Genomic DNA, 21,855 nt, shown 5'->3' on the forward strand with positions numbered 1-21,855 from the left:
TGTTTAATGTTTGTTTTTTTTAAATCGCGTCAGGCGGTTAAAATTTGGAATTGTAATTAACGGCATGACTTCAATAGTAAACTCACGATTAATCACAAATGTTATATCTGTTCTAAATGTACAATAAGAAAAAAGTATAGGTTTTCATAATATTGTTAACAAAAGTGGATTTTAAAAGATTTTAAACTACTCGAAATAGTTTAAATTAATTTTTGACGTCTATAGCCATCAATGGCAGTGAATGAGTTAAAATATGTTACAAAATTATGTATAGTAAAGAGTAAACTGTCTGGTTCCCATTCTTGTCAGTATTTGTTGTTGTTCACTTCTTGTAACGCTTAGGCCTAAATGTTTGTTATTTGTAAATGTCTTTTGAAGAAATGGTAGTTGGTAGGTATTTTAATTTTTTACACCAATATGAGGATTATAGTCTCAACTAATAAACATTTGAGCCAAACAATTTTCACATATATGCATCAAAAAGAAAGTTAAGCAATTAGACCTTTTATTGTCAAATAGCAGTACAGTATTAAAAATCAACCTAACCTCAAAATCAAGAGTATGTAAGTTTATGACAAAAAAATGAATTGTTGAAATTTTAAGTATTCTATAACTGAATCAAACTAGACAATGAAACTTTACTTCCCTCATTGCATTGATTCCAAGGGTTCTGTTCTGTGTGTAAAAGGCAGACTAGTATACAGATCACAATCAGTTCAGTAGCAGTGGTAAGCGCACAAAAACTGAATCACAGTTTACTCATTTAGCCCAGTGGAATGTCTGAGACCAAAATGCACTGAAATGTAGCAGAAAGAAAAAAAAAAGCAACAAAAATGCCTGAAGTACATGAATGCATCTACAAACTGGCACTGCGTTGCCACAAAGGTGCTTGTTGACTTGGCAACAACAACAACACAGCCGCTGAAAATGTCGAGAGCCCGTAAACCTTCGGCCAGCTAGCATCCAAAGAGAGCGTTCCACATCATTGCGCTCTGTTGCCTGGCAACCGGATCGTCGCTGTAGTCCAAAATGTTAGCGTTCCACATGCCCACTCCTCTCAAACCTTTAGATTTCACAAAATTCGTCTTGAGGCAAATACTCTCTGGGTCGTCATACCGAACCTGGTGAATCTGTCCTTCCGGGTCCTGCACAATGAGGACACAAAGTTGTGGTTAACTTTAAGATTTTCAACAGGAAGGTTTACTGTAGGAAGGCTTTGAGGTTGTGTTCTCATTTTTTCCCCATTAGGCTATTTCATAGTTTAAGACTCCTGGATGTTTTTCTTTTGTTTTACTATCTTTGTTATTGAGATTTTGTTTTGTATGTCTTGTACATGATTATTATTTTGCTTTTGTATGCCATGTTCTGGCTGTAGATTTCAATTAGTCAAAGAATTGTTGAGTGTGGGGGGGGGGGGGGGGGGTAGAAGAGTGACAGGTTGTGCCGAGTGTTTTAAATAAAACGTGGCTGTTCTTAACAATAACAATAAAAAGTTTGCGACCACAATGCAGTTACCAGGTGGGCTAACAGTTAGCTTAGCTTCTTTCAGTCCCCTAAGTCAATAGCAAAAGGTGGATGAATATTATGACGGTTATTAAGATTTATTTATTTATTTTTGTTTTCTTTTTTTCTACTCATGATGTGGGTAAAGCTTTGCCTCCCTGAATGAACTTCCTTATTTTACTACTACTACTACTACTAATCACTCTTCTTTATATTTTCCAGCCGTATGGAATCTGTCCTGTAGTACCATGCTGCCTCTTAAAGGTCAGTCTCGGTACTACAACAGCATTTTGGGTTGAAGGAGGAACCTGGCTATTGGGGATTTTGGCATGTGACCCCCCCCCCCCCCCCCCACACACACACACACCTTGGTCATGTGTGTATAAATCAATCAAAACACCTTAAAACAGAACCAATACACACCATGTAATTGAAGTAGGGCGCCTGCTGCTCGCCGTCCCACAAGCGGCCTGACAAGGAGCTGTTGACCTGCTTCATGATCCAGCTGTAGGCTTTTTGCCTTCCAGCAGCATCACTACATGGAGCACCACGGAACGGCACTTTGGCAATTGAACACAGGCCATCCTGGTGCATGGGAAGATACAGTCAATTGTGCTGGAAAAGTACACAGCCTTCGTCATAAACCAAATTAAAAAATATTAGTGTTGGGCAACACTATATAAAAATCCAACCTGTGAAAGATTGAGACAAGGGTAGTCGTAGCCGTACCATGGCACGCCCATCACTAACTTCTGCGGAGCTATCTTCAAATTCAGATATTGATCATAGGCTGGAGAGAGACAGAAAGACAAGCGGTTGTTGTTGTTGATTGGTTAGTTCACCCTTGACACGCCATTGCACCACAAACCGTTAACAGTTTGCGTAAGGGGGGCGTTGGCCATGGCGATACAGTCGCCCAGGATCTGGCTCTGCTCATCGTAGGACATCACAAAAAGCAAGTCGCAGGATTCGGCGATGGTGACGTAATCGTAGCAGCGCTTGTCGATGCATTTGGGGGACCAGGCGACATCAAAAGAAACCTAAAGAAGAGGATTAGGTCAGTAGGGAGGTTATAGGTGTAGCAGGGACCAGAAGCGTGGCCACCTGGGAACCGGGGATCTCCTTGTGGAAAGCCTCAGTGGTTTCTTTGACCAGGTCTGTTAGGGCGAAGTACTCAGGCGAGTCTTCTTCAACTGCATGTTCAATGTCGATGTTGATTCCATCCATGAACTGACTTTTGGCCAAGTCGATCTTGTCCCTTATCCAGCCTGTCCTGTTGTTTTGGTCCACGATGTAAGCGAGGTGAACGTCACCTTTAGGAAAGGCGTACGAATGAAACATTCTACTAAATTGCTGACATTTCCATCCGCAGGAAATACAATGGAGAAAATAAAATGTTAGCAAGAACAATCATGTTTCTTATTAACTTAACTCATTCACTTCCATTGACAGCTATAGACTTAAAAAAATGTTTAAACTATTTCTATTAGTTTAACATTTTTTTCCCCATTTTTGTTAAGAATATAAAAACCTAGATTTTTTTGTACATTTAGAACAGATATAAAATTTGTGATTAATCGTGAGTTAACTAGTGAAGTCATGCGATTAATTACGATTACAAATTTTAATTGCCTGATGCCCCTAATTTTTAATAATCTTTCCTATTAAACAAAAAAACAAAACAAAAATATATATTTTTTAATCATCTTTAGTTTTTTTTAAAAGAAAACATTATTAAGAATTAGGGGCAATTAGGGGGTAATTAATCGGATGACTTCACTAGTTAACCCACGATTAATCACAAATTTTATATCTGTTCTAATACAATAAAAAATATATATAAGTTTTCATACTCTTGTTAAAAAAAGTGGGGGAAAAAATTCAACTAATAGAAATAGTACAAATGAATTTTTGACGTCTATAGCCGTCAATGGCAGTGAATGACTTAATAAATAATGATGCTTTAGGCTAGGCTACCGATAAGTAGACAATAAGGGCGAGACATCAAATGATTGGATCAAGGTAATACCTTTGAGTACGACCCGTGCTCCTTTGGAATGAGCATAACACATGAGCTCCGAGTCGTATTTCCCAAATGTGGCCACTGTCGTCACCACGCTCCAATTGTACGACTTCCATGTCTTCCCGCCCACGTCGAACACAAACACCTGAGAGCACACACCCACAGAAATTGTTTTAAACGTATTACTTGGAAAACTGAAGCACACTTTCCCTGTGTGGTCAGTGTTTGTATACATGAGGACACATGCAGATATTCTATATTTTTTTGTCCACATCAAATGGGCAACTAAAATTAAAGTGACAGTGTATATTATTTAGTGCCATCTAGTGGTGCCTCAGAGAGCCCACACTTCACAAACTTAATGCCAATTATTATTTGGAGTGAGCGAGCAAGCGTGGCTAGCAAGGACTCGCTGGAGCGGCTAACAAGAGCGGGTAGCGAGTAAAGCTAGCAAAAGCTGCGATAGCATGAATCACGGGACTCAGCGACAACCACGGGACTCAGCGACAACCATGGCAGGTCCCAGCTGTGGAAGGTAAGCTCCGGTCAACCCATTGGGTCCGGCATCAGCTGCAAGCACCATGAGAGGCTAACTAGTAACTACATTCACAGAGTTCTTCTCCTTTGGGTAACCGTAGCAGAAAGATGGCAGCCACAGGTCAGCATCCTATAAGGTGTGGCGCAATTTATGTAATATACCAGACCATATATATATTTTTTTTTTTTACGCGTGCTGATGTGATAGAGGATATTTTTTTGCATATGATTGAAATTAATAGTGTTTATTTTTTATTTTTAAATGAATGAATTATTAGTTCACCACTAGATGGTACTAAATAATACACGCTGTCTCTTTTAAAACAAACAAACAAACAAACCAAAAACACTAGTAACCAGTCCTAAATTTGGACTTACGTTGTTATTCGATTGCATGAGATCATTTTGGGGTAAATCAGAAAGTGGACCCCCTCCAAAAGTGGAGTTCTATGTTTGTGACGACGCACTCACACCGAGATCCTATCTATATTTATTTTCTATACAAAAAAATATTGTGCAATATAAATGACGCTGACAAAGATATTAACGTTTTAAAACTGCAGAATTATTACAAAATCTTACAAATGCTTGACACATTGCTGTAATCAATTTTGACCTGATTTTGGATTTAAGGAGAACAGAAACTTCGCGAGACCAAATGAACAACACCGCGCACATAGCAGAATAACGTTCTCAAAAAAGTACTTTTTTTTTTTTTACTGCTTATTCGAAGTATTTGTCACGATATAGAAACATCGTAATAACGGTGTAAGTGATACTTTTGAGTGGATTATCCTCATTTAAAGAGGATTTATTCAATGAGGAGTTAAAAGGGTCCAGCAGAAGTACCTCGAAATCTCTCTCGTCACGTATCTGATGGCATAATTCGGCTCTCTCACACGGACAGGAGTCGGCCCAGCTAACCAGGATTAACGACGATAAAACCACAAGAAAATAGGGTGACATTTTAAATCCGGACTTCCGATAAAAACCGAACCACACTCGGAAGAGTTCGTCCTCTATGGTGGCTGATGATGGACAAAGTTTAGACAGTCAAGTCATGCGCAAATCAGAAGTGTCGTGACTAAACCCTTTAAAACGTATGCATTTATTGGACAATATAATACCGTCGTGTCGTGTATAACTTTTGCACCTCATATATGTGTCTTTATTTTCATGACAATTCAATGTAATGCAACACGAATCATATGTTATAATAAGGCAGTAAAAATTGAGATGAGATGTGAATTTGCACCCCCCAAAAAGTCTTTGAACTCAATTTGATCATTTACATCGGTTGCAAATGATTAAAATACAATGCTTAGTGCCTACGGTCTACGGAAAAATGTCTTCTTTGAAAGCGGACGCAAAAGTTGAACCAGTATCAGGGGAAGTACCTCATCTGCTGGCAGTTTAAGCAAATGCACACATTGTTGCCCAAATGAGTTGCCTGGCGCGAGGTTAGAGCAACTAACTTGATGTTTTTGCGACACTAACATTTCCACACAGCGGTCCCTTGTGGTCACCACTGGCTATATTTTGGCACACGCCCAAAAGACACTTGCTGATTGGCTGGCGATCACGCACTCTTGTGGGGATCAAAGCTGGTGTCTGTCATACTGATGGCCACGCGTGGCGAGTGACTGCCGCGGGCTTTCTGTCCATCATGGAACTTTTGACTCGTTATCTCGATAGGAGCAATTCAGTGAGGTGAGTTTTATATGATCTTATGTGCTTTCTAACGTGTACTGGTCATGTTTTTGTTTAAACAAAAGTCACTTTTAGTCACTTCTTAATATAAAAAAAAACAAAAAAAAAACGTCGTGTGTTTAAGAGTAAATTCATGTAATGTACGATTCTTATCAACCTAATAACGACGGCAACGCACGATGTAAATTGCTGCTAAATGTTTCGTAACATGAACATAAACATTTTGGGTCAATATTGAACTTCCTCAAGCAACTTCGGACTCGGGGCTACAGCCATGAAAGTAGCCACTGTCAGTTCAGAGTGAGGAGTCTTGGAAAAATAGCTACTCATAATTCTCTACGAAATTAATATAAAATATGTTGATACTATTTTAAAATAGATGTATTTTGTTCCCCAGTTCAACCACAACTCAAGACTTAGTCAAGGAGGAGAAGCTGAGAGATGACCTGAAGTTCTACTTTATGAGCCCATGTGAGAAGTACCGGGCCCGAAGGCACAAACCTTGGAAATTGGGGGTGCAGATCCTCAAGATAGTCATGATCACCACACAAGTATGTACCTCATGTTGCAGAGTGCTCCTTTTGCATCTGAATCTAGTTCATTTATAAGCATGACAAAGTTGAGGCTTGGAGTTAAGGTCTGATGATACAAGTGAGCCAATGCGTGCACACGTGAACATTGACCGCTTTGCTGCTGACGGTGTTGAAATGATTGCAACATTCAGAGGAAATTGAGAGAACCCGTTTGTTTTGGTGGAAACCAAAGCAAAATGTGTTTTGCAGGACTGCAGTTGTTTTGTTGATGTCTTACTTGCATGGTACGGAAAGTTCATACAGTGAAACCTGAGGTCGACCTCTGACGGATACTGGCACTTGTTTGTACTTTGGTGTTAGACCGACAACATTATCAACGTCAATTATTCTGTCCATTATACAATGATGGCTATAGCTTGAAGTCGATTCATTGTCGTTTGTTTGTTGTCATTAACAACACAGTCGCCGCACTGAAATCATCGTGCAGGTGCCGCAAGCATGTGCAGCGTAAAAAGAAAAAAATGTAATAAAAGGTTGGGTGAACTCTATTGATAATTTTTATTTTTTAAGTTGGCCATTTCAAACCTACGGCCCGTGGACCAGATCTGGTCCCTCACGTCATCTTATGCGGCCCGTGCTTTGCCAAAATTTCTTGACAAATTCCCTGTGTGGCGGCCGTGGCTCAGGGGTGTAGAGACGGCTGTTCAGTAACCAGAAGGTTGGCTGTTCGTTCCCCGCTCTCCCCAAGTCATGTGTCGTTGTGTCCTTGGGCAAGGCACTTCCCGCACATTGCCTCCCAGGTGCGAATGTGTGTTTGGTGGTGGTCGGCGGGGCCGTAGGCGCACACTGGCAGCCACGCTTCCGTCAGCCTGCCCCAGGGCAGCTTTCGCTACGTCGGTAGCTTACCCCCACCAGTGTGTGAATAATGTATACATTCCATTGTAAAGCGTCTTTGAGTGTCTAGAAAAGCGCTATATAAATCCGATGTTTGACGCGTGTATTGTAAGTGCAATTGCAGTAGCATCTTAATGGAAGTGTGTTCATAAAATTGCCTTTCAATTGTTTTCCTTGTATTTTATTGAGAACCCAGGCACGTTAATTCATTGTAGGAAATTCAATTTCATCTTCATTCGCTATTAGTTTGCTATTAGTGACGAAAATAAAGCCAATAAAACGTATTTTGGCATTGGATTGTGGTAAAGATTTACTGCCCGAATGAAAAGAACAAACCCATTTAGCGACATGCTTCATGAATGCAAAAAAAATCAAACATCCTACGACAGGCTGGATCCGCCCCGCGCCTTGTGTTTTTGTCTGATGCCTCACAGAGTTGAAGATACGCAACGCGTCAACAATATCGATCATCTTTTCCTTTCAGCTGGTCCTCTTCGGCCTTAACAACCAGCTGGTGGTGTCCTACAAGGAGGAGAACGCCATGGCCCTGAAAAACCTGTTCCTGAAGGACTACAGCGGCGTGGATGAGGACGACTACAGCGTTGCGGTCTACTCGCAACGAGGTGTCTACGACAGCTTGTTTCATGTGCTGGATCAGGCAAGTTCCCGAATGCCTTCTTAATAAGAACATTTCACCGTCGGGTATGTGTTTTTGAAACGATTGTTTGATTGAGCAAGTGAAGCGCGGTATGCGGATGTTTGGCCCGCATCGGTAGATTTGTGTGACGCACGCTTGTGTTTACAGTACAGCCAGCTGGGCCGGCTGGCTGTGGGTCCCATCGGTTATACTGAGGATGAAGATGGTGGCTTACTGCCTCTGGTCATCTGCAAGAACCTCTACAGGAGAGGCAGCGTCGAACCTTCGGATGAGGCATATGACATTGACGCCCAGTTGGAGACAGGTGAACATTTCCACATAAGAAGTACACATCTTGGTTAGTTAGCGTGGAAAACGGGTAATACTAAAACTCATCAACGTGCGTGGAATTCCACAATTTGGCGTTTAAACAAATAAAAATACTGTTGGTTCTTCATAGTCAAGTGCCCCAAAGTTGTTCAACCAAAACTAGTCTAAACATGGTATTTTGATTAATATTGCATTTGTGGAAGATGAGCCATTTTCAGCTGTAAAAAGTTAATATTTTGTAGAACTTCTTTATTTTTCATGTCCAATTAACACCCTGAAAAACAACATTTCCCACTTGCTGTCGACTGAAGATGACATCACCTGTGCTGAGGAAATAGGTCACGACCAATCACGGATCACCTGTTTTCTGGGTTTGGTCAGCAAACTGAGCCGTGATTGGACGTTACCTGTTTCCTCAGCACAGGTGATGTCATCTTCAGTCGACAGCAAGTGGAGAAAATAGTTTATAAAGGTATTAATTGTTCATGGAAAATAATTAAGTTATCACATTAAAGCTCATTCACTGCCATTGACGCCTATTCGTTTTAATTATTTCTATTAGTTTAACATTTTTTTCACTCTTTTGTTAACAAGAGTATGAAAACCTATAAAAAAAATTATTGCAGATTTAAAACAGATACAAATTTGTTATTAATCGTGAGTTAACTAACGAAGTCTTGCAATTAATAAGGTTTTAAAAAATTAATCACCTGACGCACCTAATTTTCTCTTGAAAAAAAAAAGATTTAAAAAAAGAAAAGATTATTAAAAATTAGGGCCGTCAGGCGATTACAATTTGTCATCGCAATTAATCGCATGACTTCACTAGTTAACTCACGATTTTATATCTGTTCTAAATATACAATAAAAAAAAATCTAGGTTTTCATACTCTTGTTAACAAAAGTGTTAAAAAATGTCAACTAATAGAAATAGTTCAAACAAATTTTTTATGTCTATAGCCGTCGGTGGCTATGGAATGAGATTATTATGAGTCTAGTATCCCTTTTAAAGAAGCAATCTGTTTTGATCTATCTCAGGGGGCGGCCATTTTGTCACTTGCTGTTGACTGAAAATGACATCACAGTTGTTCAGGTGACCACCCATTTTTTAAAGCTGAGTCGTGATTGGTTGTTGCCTGAGCAACTATGTCATTTTCAGTCATCAGAAATTGGCAAAATGAACACCCCCTGAGATGGATAAAACCGGGTGGATTTTGCTGCATAACTCATATTTCACAAATACAATATTAATCAGAATACCGTGTTTAGACTACTTGGGCACGTACAACGTGTTGCAAAGTCAATTTTTGGGTTAATGTCACCTTAACTCTTTGACTGCCATAAACGTTATAAAACGTTTAGCATAAACCTAGGGAAGGGCGCCGAGGACGTTAAAAGACGTCCCCTATGTTTTTTTTTTTTTTTTTCAAAAACGGGTGCAGGAAAGCCTTGGGCAGCTGTGCTGAAAGTATCAGGCAGATCTGATTAGTCAAAGACTCGTTTTGGCCCCTAGAGGGCAGCGATGACTCTCTTTGCACAAGGTTGGATGGGCCGCCCACCGTGGGCGTCAGTAGAAGACGTGAGGCGGAGCTAGAGTGTTGAGGAGACAATGGCTGATCCAAGCCACAATGGCTTGACCAAGCAACCGGTTACAAGCAGCTCAGCTTGAGCATTTTTTTCAAAGACGGAAAGCATCAATCAATACTAAAAAGCGCATTGATGTCAACGATGATGATGACAACGAGCTCTACGCCAAAGTTGGAAGCTTTGGCGTGACTGTTATGAACACGTAGTAAGCCTCACGGCTAAGCGCGGCTAGCGCTGCTAAGGCCGGAAAACGCGCACAATAGCCGGCCGGGTACTTCTACACAATCGGACATTCGATCGGGCGATGGAGAGTTGGCATCGACCAATGCAGATTGATGATGATGATGATGATGAAGATGACTCCGAGCTCTACGCCAACGTGACTGTTATGAACACGTAGTAAGCCCCACCGGCAAAGCGCGGCTAGCGCTGCTAAGGCCGGAAAACGCGGAGCTGCACAAGCGGACATTCGATCGGACAATGAAGAGTACCCCGAGTCCAATGCATATTCATCGGAGGAGCGGGTACAGTCTGATCACGGAGAAGACACTGTTTCTGGACTACGATGCCACCATGAATGGAGTGGATAAAATGGATCAGAACATCTCCTACCAACCCGGTATAGCAACTGAAGGACACGGGGAAGCGAGACGTAACACCACCGTAACGTAACCGTAGCATGATCCTGATATTAGACTTGATGACACACTGCAGTATATACTTGCTATTCCCCGGAAAAAAACGGCCGGCAAGAAAGTGGCGCACGCGAAGAGGCAATCTGTTGTGCAAATGCTGTTGCGTCTCTTTGCACGCAGGAGAGTGTTACAAAAAGAAAAACTGTCGTTGAAACATCCACATATTTGTAAATAGCACCACAGTTGCACACATTTGTAAATAGTTTGCCAAATTGTTGTCAAATTGTTACACTGTTGAATGTAAATAAACGTATTTTGCTATCAAAAAACACTTTTTCATTCTTGGTGGTAGTGTTTTATAGAAGTAAAGCACTATTTAGGTGTTTGTGGCATCATTCATGGACAAAAAGAAGTGTCAAATTCACTAGAATGCATGAAATAATATCGTTTCACTAAAAGCTTGATTTCTCCGTATTTTGGTCCAACACAGGCGAAATTGGGTCAAACTAACCATTTTCTATTGTTGATTACTAAAGAACGGAATAAGGTAGAAACAAACTCTTTTTTTCTGATGAAAGATGAAAGTCCAATCTTTCATTTGGTAGTACGTGTGTTTCCATAGTCCAAACAGAACATTTTCTGTGGACCTTGAAAATCAGTCAAAATGCTTAAATCGGCTGGCACTGGCGGCATCCCTTTTCTGAAAACGTCTGGCAGTCAAAGAGTTAAGTGAATTGTTTGGCCTACTTCAGTTAAAGTTCTCAGGTAGCTAGGTTTAAGCATCCAGAGAGTTGAGCCTCAATAAATTGCTCTTTAAGATGGTTGCTATCAAGTCGTGATTTTTTTAAAATTATTATTATTATTATTATTATTATGATCACTTGCTTTAAGACAAAGTAACTGCCTCAACATAACCCGTTTGATTTATACGTGAGATCGATGATGAGCAACATCATGCCCAGATAACGTGTAGACCAGGGGTGGGAATCTTTGAATGTCTCCCGATTCAATTCCGATTTTGTTTGGGCCTGCGATTCGATTCAGAATCTATTTTCGATTAAGAACGATTTTTTTGGGGTTTACAATGATTTTTGCTTCAATCTATAAATGTGCAAGGAATTGTAATGATCTACTCCAGTCTGACTCGCTAATGCTAACTAGCATTATCACTCAAAAGAACGGTTCCAAACTGCAAAAACCAACAACTTTTATTGGAATAACTTGATTGTGACTTTTTCCTTCTACTCTCTAATGTGGCTACAACTTAACAGTGTGTTAGACTGTGTGGAACCACACTGCTCCTAAGTGGCCAAATCGGGTACAACATGAACAGCGCTCCAAATAAAGGCACGCACAATAAGGCAAGACAGTATAAAATAATTTAAATAAAATCGATTTTGGGACATGTAAAATCGATTCGAGTCGTACTAAATGAGAATCGTGATTCATTTTTTTTTTTTTTTTTTTTTGCACACCCCTAGTGTAGACTACTTGAGATGTCATGTTTGATCTTGCTTTTGTATTTTGCTTCTCTCCTCTTCCCCCAGTTTGCTTATCGATTGATCCAAAGAGCGCACGCCAATGGAAAACCCTCAACGCATCCTTTTTCGAACTGGACTTTTACAGGTGTTCTACCATGACACGTTTTTCTAGCTAAATGTAAAGTATGAATCTAATCTTATTCTCATTTCCAGGTTGGTGGACGTGAAAATAGCCTTCAATTTAAAGGGGATCAACCTGCAAACAGTGCGGTCGCGCGAGTTGCCCGACTGTTTCTCATTTTCTGTCACGGTATGACTTTGACTCATTTTCTCTCATAATGAGTTGACAAAGCAGAATTAGAATACAGTTGAAACTGAATGTTGCAACACTGGAAACTCATGAAAATTATAGCACATAAGTTGAAGGGGGAAAAAAAAAAGAGCTGTCAGCAAATCTTGTGAAACTTTCACATCGAGCATCCGAGGATTCAAAGTGTTTTGTTGTGAAACGGCACAAGACCAACGGATTGAACACTCCGAACTCGGCAATGTTGGGTATTGATTAAGAGACTCGGCTCTCAGGCAAATGTTACGTAATCCTTCCTCGCATGTTTGTCATGTGTCGTCAGGGTAGATGACAAGTGTAACCGTTGTTTATAGGCTCCAAGTTTCTCGTGATGCTGAACAGGATAAGCTTTATAAAACGGTTGGAGGGATTTATGATAGTTTATGTAGTTAGTAGTTAATGATTAACTTTTTTTTTTTTTTTACGCTCGTTTGACAGTTGCATTGTTAATGCTGGAATGTAACCTAAAACATGGCCTATAAAGGTTTTATGATGGGATAGTTTGACCCTTGAGCAGGCTTTTTAAATTCCAATTGTTGCCTATTGAAAAACATATATTACAAATCTGAACAAATTAGGTTGACCTTTTTTAAGATTGCAGTTTCAAACTTAAGTTTAAGTCTCCAACATTATAATATTGTTTTTGTTTGTGTGTGTGTGTGTGTGTGTTGTCCAGATAACGTTTGATAATCAGTGCCACAGTGGAAAGGTCAAACTCTTTCTGGACATCGATGCACAGAGCAGTGCATGCCGAGACTGGAAGATATCTGGAACAGGTAGCGTTTAATGACGCTGGCATTTTGTTATTTGTGGGATGTATTAATTTACAGCATATTTGACGTTCAATAGATAATGTGATAAACATGACAAATATTGGTGCAGCGGTGCAAACGCGCTCTTGCGGTTGGGGAGTTTCAGAGCACCTTAGCTTGTGTTGCCCACAGAGGCGGTTTCCTTTTTGCGGTTATCACTCACGAAAGTGGCGCGCTTACGTGAGAGATTAACGTTCTCGTGTGCGCTATCTCTACATTTCAGCTCAGAAAAACACACACTATCTTCTGGTGTTTGACGGCTTTGTCATTGTGGTTTGCCTCACGTCGGCCGTGCTGTGCACCCGCTCAATCGTGCTGGCCGTCAGGTTACTGCAGGTCAGTCTGTTTATTGGCATTCCTACAAGTTCAAATGGGCCGTAGCGCAGGCAAAACGTGCGCAACGCAGACACGTCGTATCATTCGTGTGCGTTTCAGAGGTTCTCACGGTTCCTCCATGACAACTACAACCGAAAAGTGTGCGAGGATGACCAAGGAGAGTTCCTTAATGGCTGGTATGTGCTGGTAATTGTCAGCGACCTCTTGACCATAATTGGATCAATACTGAAGATGGAAATTCAAGCAAAGGTAAGCTAGTTTGCCCCTAGAGGATATGCACGCTTTCAAATTTTGACATTGGCTTAAAAAAAATAATAATAAATACATTTGTGATTCATATTTCACTCTAAATAGCTTTAGGATCCAAATGACTCCAACCGGTGTTGACCTATTCAGTGTTGCAACAGTTACCCTGAAAAAGTAACTGAGTTACTTTTCTGATTACTTGATTTTAAAAGTAGCTCAAATCAAAGAAGCTCAGTTACTTCACTGGTTACTTGAATTTAAAAGTAGCTTAGTTACTTTACTGATTACTTGATTTTAAAAGTAGCTTGGTTACTTAAAAGTAGCTTAGTTACTTTACTGATTACTTGATTTTAAAAGTAGCTCGGTTACTTGAAAGTAGCTTAGTTACTTTTCTGATTGCATGATTTTAAAAGTAGCTCAGATCAAAGAAGCTCAGTTACTTTACTGATTACTTGAATTTAAAAGTAGCTTGGTTACTTAAAAGTAGCTTAGTTACTTTACTGATTACTGGATTTTAAAAGTAGCGGTTACTTGAAAGTAGCTTAGTTACTTTACTGATTACTTGATTTTAAAAGTATCTTGGTTACAGTCTGTAAATCATCTGTAACTTACAGATGATTTTATTTAAAAATTAAATTAGATAAATGACTTTAGTTACGTTCTACAGATTTTGCCAATACTTTATTAGAAGTGCATTTTTGACAATGTTTAGGGATAAAGTTTTTATTGAAAGGCACGGTGAAGTCATTTTCAGTTGATAGCAAGTATCGAAATGGCCACACCTCCATAGGATTGATAAATTCGGGTGGGTTTTGCTGCTTAGTTCTTATTCCACAAACGTAATATTATTCAGAATAATGCATAGAAAGAACATATTGTCAAGACAAATTTGGACTTGACTTCCCCTTTATAATGCGACTTTTTTCCCCCTCCATTTTCTTTTTTTCTTTTAATTTCCTGCAGTTGACCACGTGGCCCAATATTTTGTCCATGTAGAATGAACCTTTTATAGTCTCCAATGTTGCATATGATTTTCATTTGATTATTCCACTCACTCTTCCTTGGCCCACAGAGTTTAACCAGCTACGACGTGTGCAGTATATTTCTGGGCACGTCAACGTTATTGGTGTGGGTCGGCGTGATCCGCTATCTGAGCTACTTCCAGAAATACAATGTGAGTCTTTTTGTTGTTGTTTTTCTTTCGTTCAGATAGACTGAGTGAAGCTACTTTATTTGACAAACTACAATTGTTTTTGATGTGGGGGAAGGTATGTCAGGAAAGTTCCAGGACCGGTGTCATAAAATAAATTTTTACAAACCCAAACTATGAGCTTTCTCCTTCAATGTGGTTCAGATGATCATCCAGTACGTCTGCAAAGAGATCCTGCTCCATTTGCTTTGTTCAATGTGCGAGAAGAGGAAAGTGTGGCAGTGCAAACTTGTAGTTGGATTTGAAATGTATTGTGTGTGTGTGAATCTTTCTGAGACTCCTCATATCTCTGGTGCTTCGGCTTTGTTTCCAAGTCATACATATATCGCATTGCTCTCTGTAGGTGCTGATTTTGACCATGAAGGCGGCCTTTCCAAAGGTGTTGCGTTTCTGCTGCTGTGCTGGCATGATCTACCTCGGCTACACCTTCTGCGGCTGGATCGTCTTGGGACCGTACCACGAGAAGGTAAGTATGTACTTCTGATGAGTTAGGTGACAAGCGAAATCAAAGCGGCCAGCATCAGTGTGCGAGATTGTGGTCTGTATGTGAATTTAAAAAAATATATATAATATATATATATTTTTTTTATAGAATGTTGCAATTTGGACACTAAATGTCAATATTTACTAGCGCAGACTTCAGCAATCCCTGTGGGCTTTCGGTGTTTTTACTGAAGGGATCCATTTTTGCAAGACTTGGCATCTCACACATCCCGAATTTCAGTGTTGGGGATCTTTGTTGTTGTTTCGAGGTGCTATTATCACACTCTGGAGACGCATGCATTCGAGTCCCTGACTTAATCAGCCAATCAATATGATTGATTTGAAATAAGACTGGGAGAATGATAAATGTTTGCCCCCTTCCATTTCTCTTAGTTCGAAGGCCTGAGTCTCGTGGCGGAGTGTCTGTTTTCCTTGTTGAACGGCGACGACATGTTCACCACCTTTTCCCAGCTGAAGGACAAAAACACGCTGGTTTGGCTCTTCAGCCGGGCCTACCTTTACTCCTTCATTTCGCTCTTCATCTACATGGTGCTGTCGCTCTTCATCGCCCTCATCACAGATGCATACGAGACTATTAAGGTACTTCCTTATGAGCTGTGGAGAAGAACAGGACATCAATCACTATTACTTGGAATTCATTTTGTTGCACCAATTATCTCTTAATGGGCCTATGAAAATCATTTTTTTTATTTTTATTTTTTTACTTTTGCGCTTTGATTTTCTTGGACTTACAGAATTACCAGAAGAATGGATTCCCACTGACAGACCTTCAAAAGTTCCTCAGAGAGCAGAAAGATTTTGTATTGTCAGAGGAGAGCAGACAGCCGGGCCAGTACTCGGTGTTCTGCTGCTGTGAGAGGTACGTGACATGCATCGTCGTATCAGCACTCATGCACAAGTCAAAACCACATTGAACAACTGTTTTTACTAGATAGTGTTCATTTAAAGTTGCTTTAACACCACTTTGGTTTTTTTTGTTTTGTTTTTTTACATACAATTAATAACCGCCCCTTACTTGGAAAGCCTATCTCAACGCAGAAGACGCATCCACGTCAAAATTTAGCAGTAATAAATAAATAAATGTAATAATAATGCATATATTTGTGAAGAATGGGGTCAGGTTGTATTTTACAATTTTAAAAATGTGCAAAAATTTCACAAGTTACTTCGTGTTAAAGATTAGATCGCTCTTAATATGAAAAGAAAATGCACTGAGCTGTCACCAATGTCTTACAAATGCAATTATGCCATCAAGTGGCAGAAAAATGATCAACACAATTCAATATCACATGTTTTTTACAGTAAAGTACATCTTTTTAATTTTAACTCAATTTTATGAATTATTATGAAATGACTGTATCAATGACAATATGTAGCCATATTTCTTAGTTTAACATGTTTCCCACTTATGTAAACAAGAGTATGTAATTTAGGGGAAAAAATTGTTGTTGTACTTTTAGAAAAAATATATAATGTGCGATTAATTGTGAGTTAACTATTAAAGTCATGCAATTAATTACAATTTAAAAAATAATAATCACCCCTATTTTTTACACTTGTACAGAAAAGCTCTTTGGTAAAGAAAATATGGGCCTGCTTGAATATAAATTAAAATTATTTTTTGCCGCATAGCTTTTGATTTGCTCTAATGAAATGGACGTAGAAACTATTTTGGTATTGGTTACTCTGGATACAGTATATTGCTTATGCTTAATTTTTCTGAAGGCATTTTTTTTTCCCGCTCTTTCCTTTTCAATGAGCCAATCATCAGTGAGCGACAGAGTGGAGAGGGCTTCCCTCCACTCTGAGGTTTGGCGTGCGCTCCTCTGCTCTGACAGCATTGAAATTAGAGGCTGTACACTGGGAATGTCCACCACCCCAGATTCACAATTCTATGCTTCTGAGATAAACGCACTATAATCGGCACCCGGTTCCAAGTGCAACATTTGAGCCAGGAAAATGAAAGACCGATGGTTAGTGGGGCAGAGGTTTTGAATTGACATTGCATGTTTGCGACTTTCTGCACAGGCTCTCATTACTTAGACCAATTTTGGCATTCTTTGGGAATAAGATGGTATTTCCTTACATGTCTGAAGGAGCTGCAGTTTATCACATTTAAGACATAGTGACTAATCTCAATGTTTTAATCCAATCCTAACAGAGTCTCTGAAAGTGATGACATCGCACTCATCAGCTGACAGATGTTTCCCCTCCCGGTTGATGCAATCTGGGAAGAGAGCGATGGCAACAGGACTTCACACGTCTGACGCAAACTTGCAAAGATTCCTCATTCAGAGTCCTTGCTTGTGTTATACACCTTTAGTGCTCTAAAAAGACGTTACGAGTCCCTATATGGAACATGAGACTGAAGCTTGAATTTGCACTGTATGTCTTGAAGGAAGATGTAACGTTTTATAGAAAGTGTTTGTTAGTGACATCGTGGGCCTGGTGGAGGGGTTGCACAAATGTGTTTATGAATGTACCCACGCATGCTGGTGCTTCATAGAATTTTGCAGTAAAAAAATGTGTTATTATCCATTTTGTGCATACAATGAGATATTGCAAAGTAAAGAAAGGCTACCTGTTGTCTTTGTGCATCGTTGTTCCACTGATTGTGTTGAATACACACAAATGAAATGCACGGTATCATCAGTTGATTAGATTACTTACTACGGCGGTTCATGTATGTATTACTTAAATATATATTTTTTTTAATAAACGAGATAGCAAAGCCACCACAAATGCCTAAACTTCCTCAGAGGTAGCAGTTTAAAAAAAAAAAAAACGGGTGTCCTATTATTTTCCATTAACAGTGGTGAGTCAGTGATTCAACAGCGACCTCTACTGGGTGTCACTAATTGTTGCAATCCGTTTGGCCTCAGCAGCAAAACTGGGTGGAAGTGACGACCCGCTGTCAAAATAAAACCCGGATAAGAAAGTTAACACAGTACAGCCGAGCATAGTGGGTGTTCACTGATATTTTAAAACGATGTTAACTTCGGTTAGCATGTGTGGGTTCGAGGCAGCCTTTATTGAGCTCGCAACGCCCATTTTACATGTCTCACAGGCAGCACACCATTAAACAAAAATACGGGAATAATGATCTTGCCTCAATTTACTTACAAAAATGTTGATATACTCGTAGGACGCCATGACTTATTCAGTTGTATAAATGGTGAAAAGGGGTTTTCCAACATTATGCCATGTAGCGGATTAGCATTTAATTGTACTTCCTGTAAGTCGCTGGCAGAGATTTTTGACAAATGAAGGAAGTAAAACTGTGGTCACTAAACTAGTAGTTGTGTCACGCTATGCCCCCCCCCCCCCCCACCCCCGCCACACTAAGTGCTGTGTGCCCACCTCCAGTGTATTTACTGACGGAATAAACAGAGGATGTTGCATCCCGCACGTCCTCAGGCTCAGTCTTCTGGATCCATACAATTGTAACTTGTACTAGGGTGTTGTTTCCAGATGCTATCGCACTATACAGAAACATGCCCTTTTCTCGTAAAGCCTGTCTTTCGCTCCACACTTCCCATCATTAGTTTTACTCTGTATCCATAATGGGGGGAAATATTTGCTCATTGTTGACCGCTATTGATTTAAAAAAAAAAAAATCTTCAATTTGATGTTGCTTGTAATGTGATCCATTCGATCTCCTATCCGGTTCCTCTTATCACTGAAACGCGTGCATTACGTGTGGTTGTTGTTCTGCTTTTTTTTTCTTGCCAGCTTGAATAATTTAACACTGTATGAAACCAAATTTGAATCTGAAAGTGCCCTTTTCCGCTCATGCGATGAGCCAACTCCTATCATCAGCGAGCAGCAGAGTGGAGTTCCATCCACGCTGAGGTTTGGCGTGGGCGCCTCTTTGGCAACATTGAAATTAGTTGCTGGGATCTTGGAGGACGCACCCAGCGATGGCTGATTAGAGGCTTTACAGTCGGAATGTCCACCCCACTCCTCTTTCAAGAAAGGCTTTCGAAATGTTTTAAAATGTTTTAAATCATCCTTTCCCATCACTCTAATTAATGTCACAGCAGCTGCCATCTTCATCATTCAATTATGTGGAAGGAAATGCCGTCTCAGTTAGATTGAATCATTGTGTGATCGTGCAGCCTATAGCCTAATGCAAAATAATAATAATACTAATAATAATAATAATAATAATAATAATAAAGTCACATGAATGTCCATCAAGGCAAGTTGCTTTATCATTGGAGTGGTCAAGTTGCACACTCGGAAGTCATTTGCAACCTCTGGCAAATGTCATTTTGATGAGGATCATTCCCCATCAGCTCAGGAAAATGAAATTAGCGTGTTTGCTAAACGTCTTTTTGGATGGAAATATAATTTGGCTTCTTTCGACTCATTTCCTTCAACTTGACTAATTTGATAAGAAACAAGTCTCTCCAACATCGGAGACATAGTTGAAATTACATTCAACTGTTCCGATGTCAAACTTTTGCCGTCCTAAAATCTGTGTTCAAAGCATTTTATGGGAAATCGCAAATGCCGGCATACCCACAAGTGCAAAATTAAAGAACCATGTAAATCTTTGGTGCATGTCTTGAAAAATGTTTTTTTAGCGAGGACGGATGAAATCTATTTCACAGTTTGCTGTCGCTTTCTTAGTTTCAGGACTGTAAACCAAAGATGTCAAACATATAGCCCGTGGGCCAGACGGGGGTCCAATCTAGCCCGTGAGGACAGAAGACAAACAGCAGTTTTTCACTAAAATTAACTGTTGCTTGTCATTTTGTCTACTGCAACCACAATAAATGACATTCTGAAATTTGGCTTTTACTTATTTATTTAAATTTCAAATTAGTCTGCATCAAACTAATAATAAATTGGAATATTTTCAGATTATTTGCACCCAAAAAACTTTTCCAGATCGCTTTTTTGAAATTTGAACGTGGCCCTTGAACTAAAATGAGTTTTACACCCGCTAGTGCCATCCCTAGTCGTCATGGTAACAAAGTCCTTACTCACCTTTGATGTAGAAGTATGTGGGGCAGGAAAAAAATTGATGTATTTCAAATTTTGAAGAACTAGAGTGTGCTATAATTCTTGCCATTGGGGTAATTTGTTAAAAGCATATCATAGATATGTTGTTGTTTTTTTTAAATGTTGTTTTACACACTGTACATATAATGACCTGTCAGATTATGGGCCAAATCCACACACAAATCTTGAAAATAAATACAAATTGAAATAAATCCAGATACTGGTTGCACTTGGGAGGCGAGTCTCTTTACATAAAGACTAAACCCACATCCTGGTGTACATTTTGTTCACATTTTATTGTTAGTCAACTAAGACAAAAATGTCCTTACACTTTGCGTCACAATGTCAACATCACATGTTCCATACATCATCTTTCCCCATCCCACATCACAATTGTGTAACTTTCAAGGTGTATTTGTCCTGGAAATTTGGGTCACATTCAGAATTTTAGCTCAAAGTTTTTCTGAAAAATGCTCACGTGTTTACGAGAACAGCTGTGAGGATATAACAAATGTGGAACTGTATTCTTTCTGGGGTCTGATGAGTATTTTCATTCTTTAAATAAGTATTTTAATTTATAGTTTGTCATCTATGCCAGCGACGTATCATGACAGGCATAATCATTAAATGCTCTTCCACTAGATGACAGTATGCACACCATCTTGTCAGAGCCGTTGATAGAGAGAGTTTAGCCTACTCGGTTTGAGCATGGTAACAAGATGGCGTCCGTATGTCATGTGATTGTGACCAGCAGTTGACCAATCACAGCGTAGTACGCTACGCTACTCTATTCTACTCTCCCTGCTGAAACCGAGTTGGCCAAACTCTCTCTATCATCGGCTCTCACACTAGTTATTTATACAACATAATAAGTTATAGCTTACTGTGAGTATTTCATGTTTACGGAGCTAAGGTGACATGGTAGGGAGAAAATCTTTTCCAAAAAAACGCAAAAGTTGTTTGGTTTTTTTTGCGAGTGGGCGCCTTTTTATTTAAAAAATTTTACGCGTTAATGTACTTCCGGGTCAGCTTGGATCCTGTTGCCTCGAATGAGCGGGTTTGAGTTCCCAAGGTTCAAAGCCAAAAAGCCGTGCTTTATATCAAGTACAGATTTTATATCTTTGTATTTTAAACCCATTTCGAAATAAAATTAAATTAAGCTTCCTCGTCGCTTTTGGTCACAACGAAGATGACCCGGAAGTACAACAACAACAAAAATGCGTCGCCTCGCAAAATAATAATAATAATAATAATAAAATAAATTAAAAAACCGTTTCCGCTATCTCGCAATCTTTGCGAGGGAACGCAAAGTTGTTGGTTTTTCCCCCTACCATGTCACCTTAGGGGTTCCGTAATTAGAAATAACTGTATTGGTTGTGATAACAAAAACTGTAACTATTGTCTGCTGCGTTTTTCTTTGTTCTATAAATGATACTGGCTTGAGCACCTGTTCTCAAAAATGTCTGTCAACGTGCCTGTTAATCTGTTATGAATTGGCAACATTATTAACTCTGTATTGAA

The 21,855-nt window shown here is 39.6% G+C and overlaps 2 protein-coding genes across 2 annotated transcripts; one reads left to right on the forward strand and one right to left on the reverse strand.

Annotated features, from left to right (window-relative positions):
- Positions 1-488: 488 nt before the first annotated feature.
- On the reverse strand, positions 489-5,091 carry ctbs (chitobiase, di-N-acetyl-). Its single transcript, XM_086090187.1, has 7 exons — positions 4,913-5,091; positions 3,533-3,671; positions 2,608-2,816; positions 2,372-2,543; positions 2,196-2,293; positions 1,927-2,088; positions 489-1,145 (listed from the first exon to the last, which is right to left on the reverse strand). The coding sequence occupies exons 1-7, from the start codon at positions 5,027-5,029 to the stop codon at positions 957-959; spliced, it is 1,086 nt and encodes a 361-aa protein (XP_085946313.1). The 5' UTR covers positions 5,030-5,091; the 3' UTR covers positions 489-956.
- Positions 5,092-5,617: 526 nt separating this feature from the next.
- mcoln2 (mucolipin TRP cation channel 2) lies at positions 5,618-18,032 on the forward strand. Its single transcript, XM_086090077.1, has 14 exons — positions 5,618-5,773; positions 6,171-6,324; positions 7,685-7,858; positions 8,006-8,162; positions 11,937-12,015; positions 12,084-12,180; positions 12,893-12,992; positions 13,252-13,364; positions 13,464-13,613; positions 14,683-14,784; positions 15,164-15,286; positions 15,697-15,903; positions 16,059-16,183; positions 17,486-18,032. The coding sequence occupies exons 1-14, from the start codon at positions 5,730-5,732 to the stop codon at positions 17,520-17,522; spliced, it is 1,662 nt and encodes a 553-aa protein (XP_085946203.1). The 5' UTR covers positions 5,618-5,729; the 3' UTR covers positions 17,523-18,032.
- The last annotated feature ends 3,823 nt before the right edge of the window (positions 18,033-21,855 follow it).

Source organism: Leptonotus elevatus, chromosome 11 (assembly GCF_054856555.1).
Source record: "Leptonotus elevatus isolate MCC_2025b chromosome 11, RoL_Lele_1.0, whole genome shotgun sequence".
Lineage (NCBI taxonomy): Eukaryota > Metazoa > Chordata > Actinopteri > Syngnathiformes > Syngnathidae > Leptonotus > Leptonotus elevatus.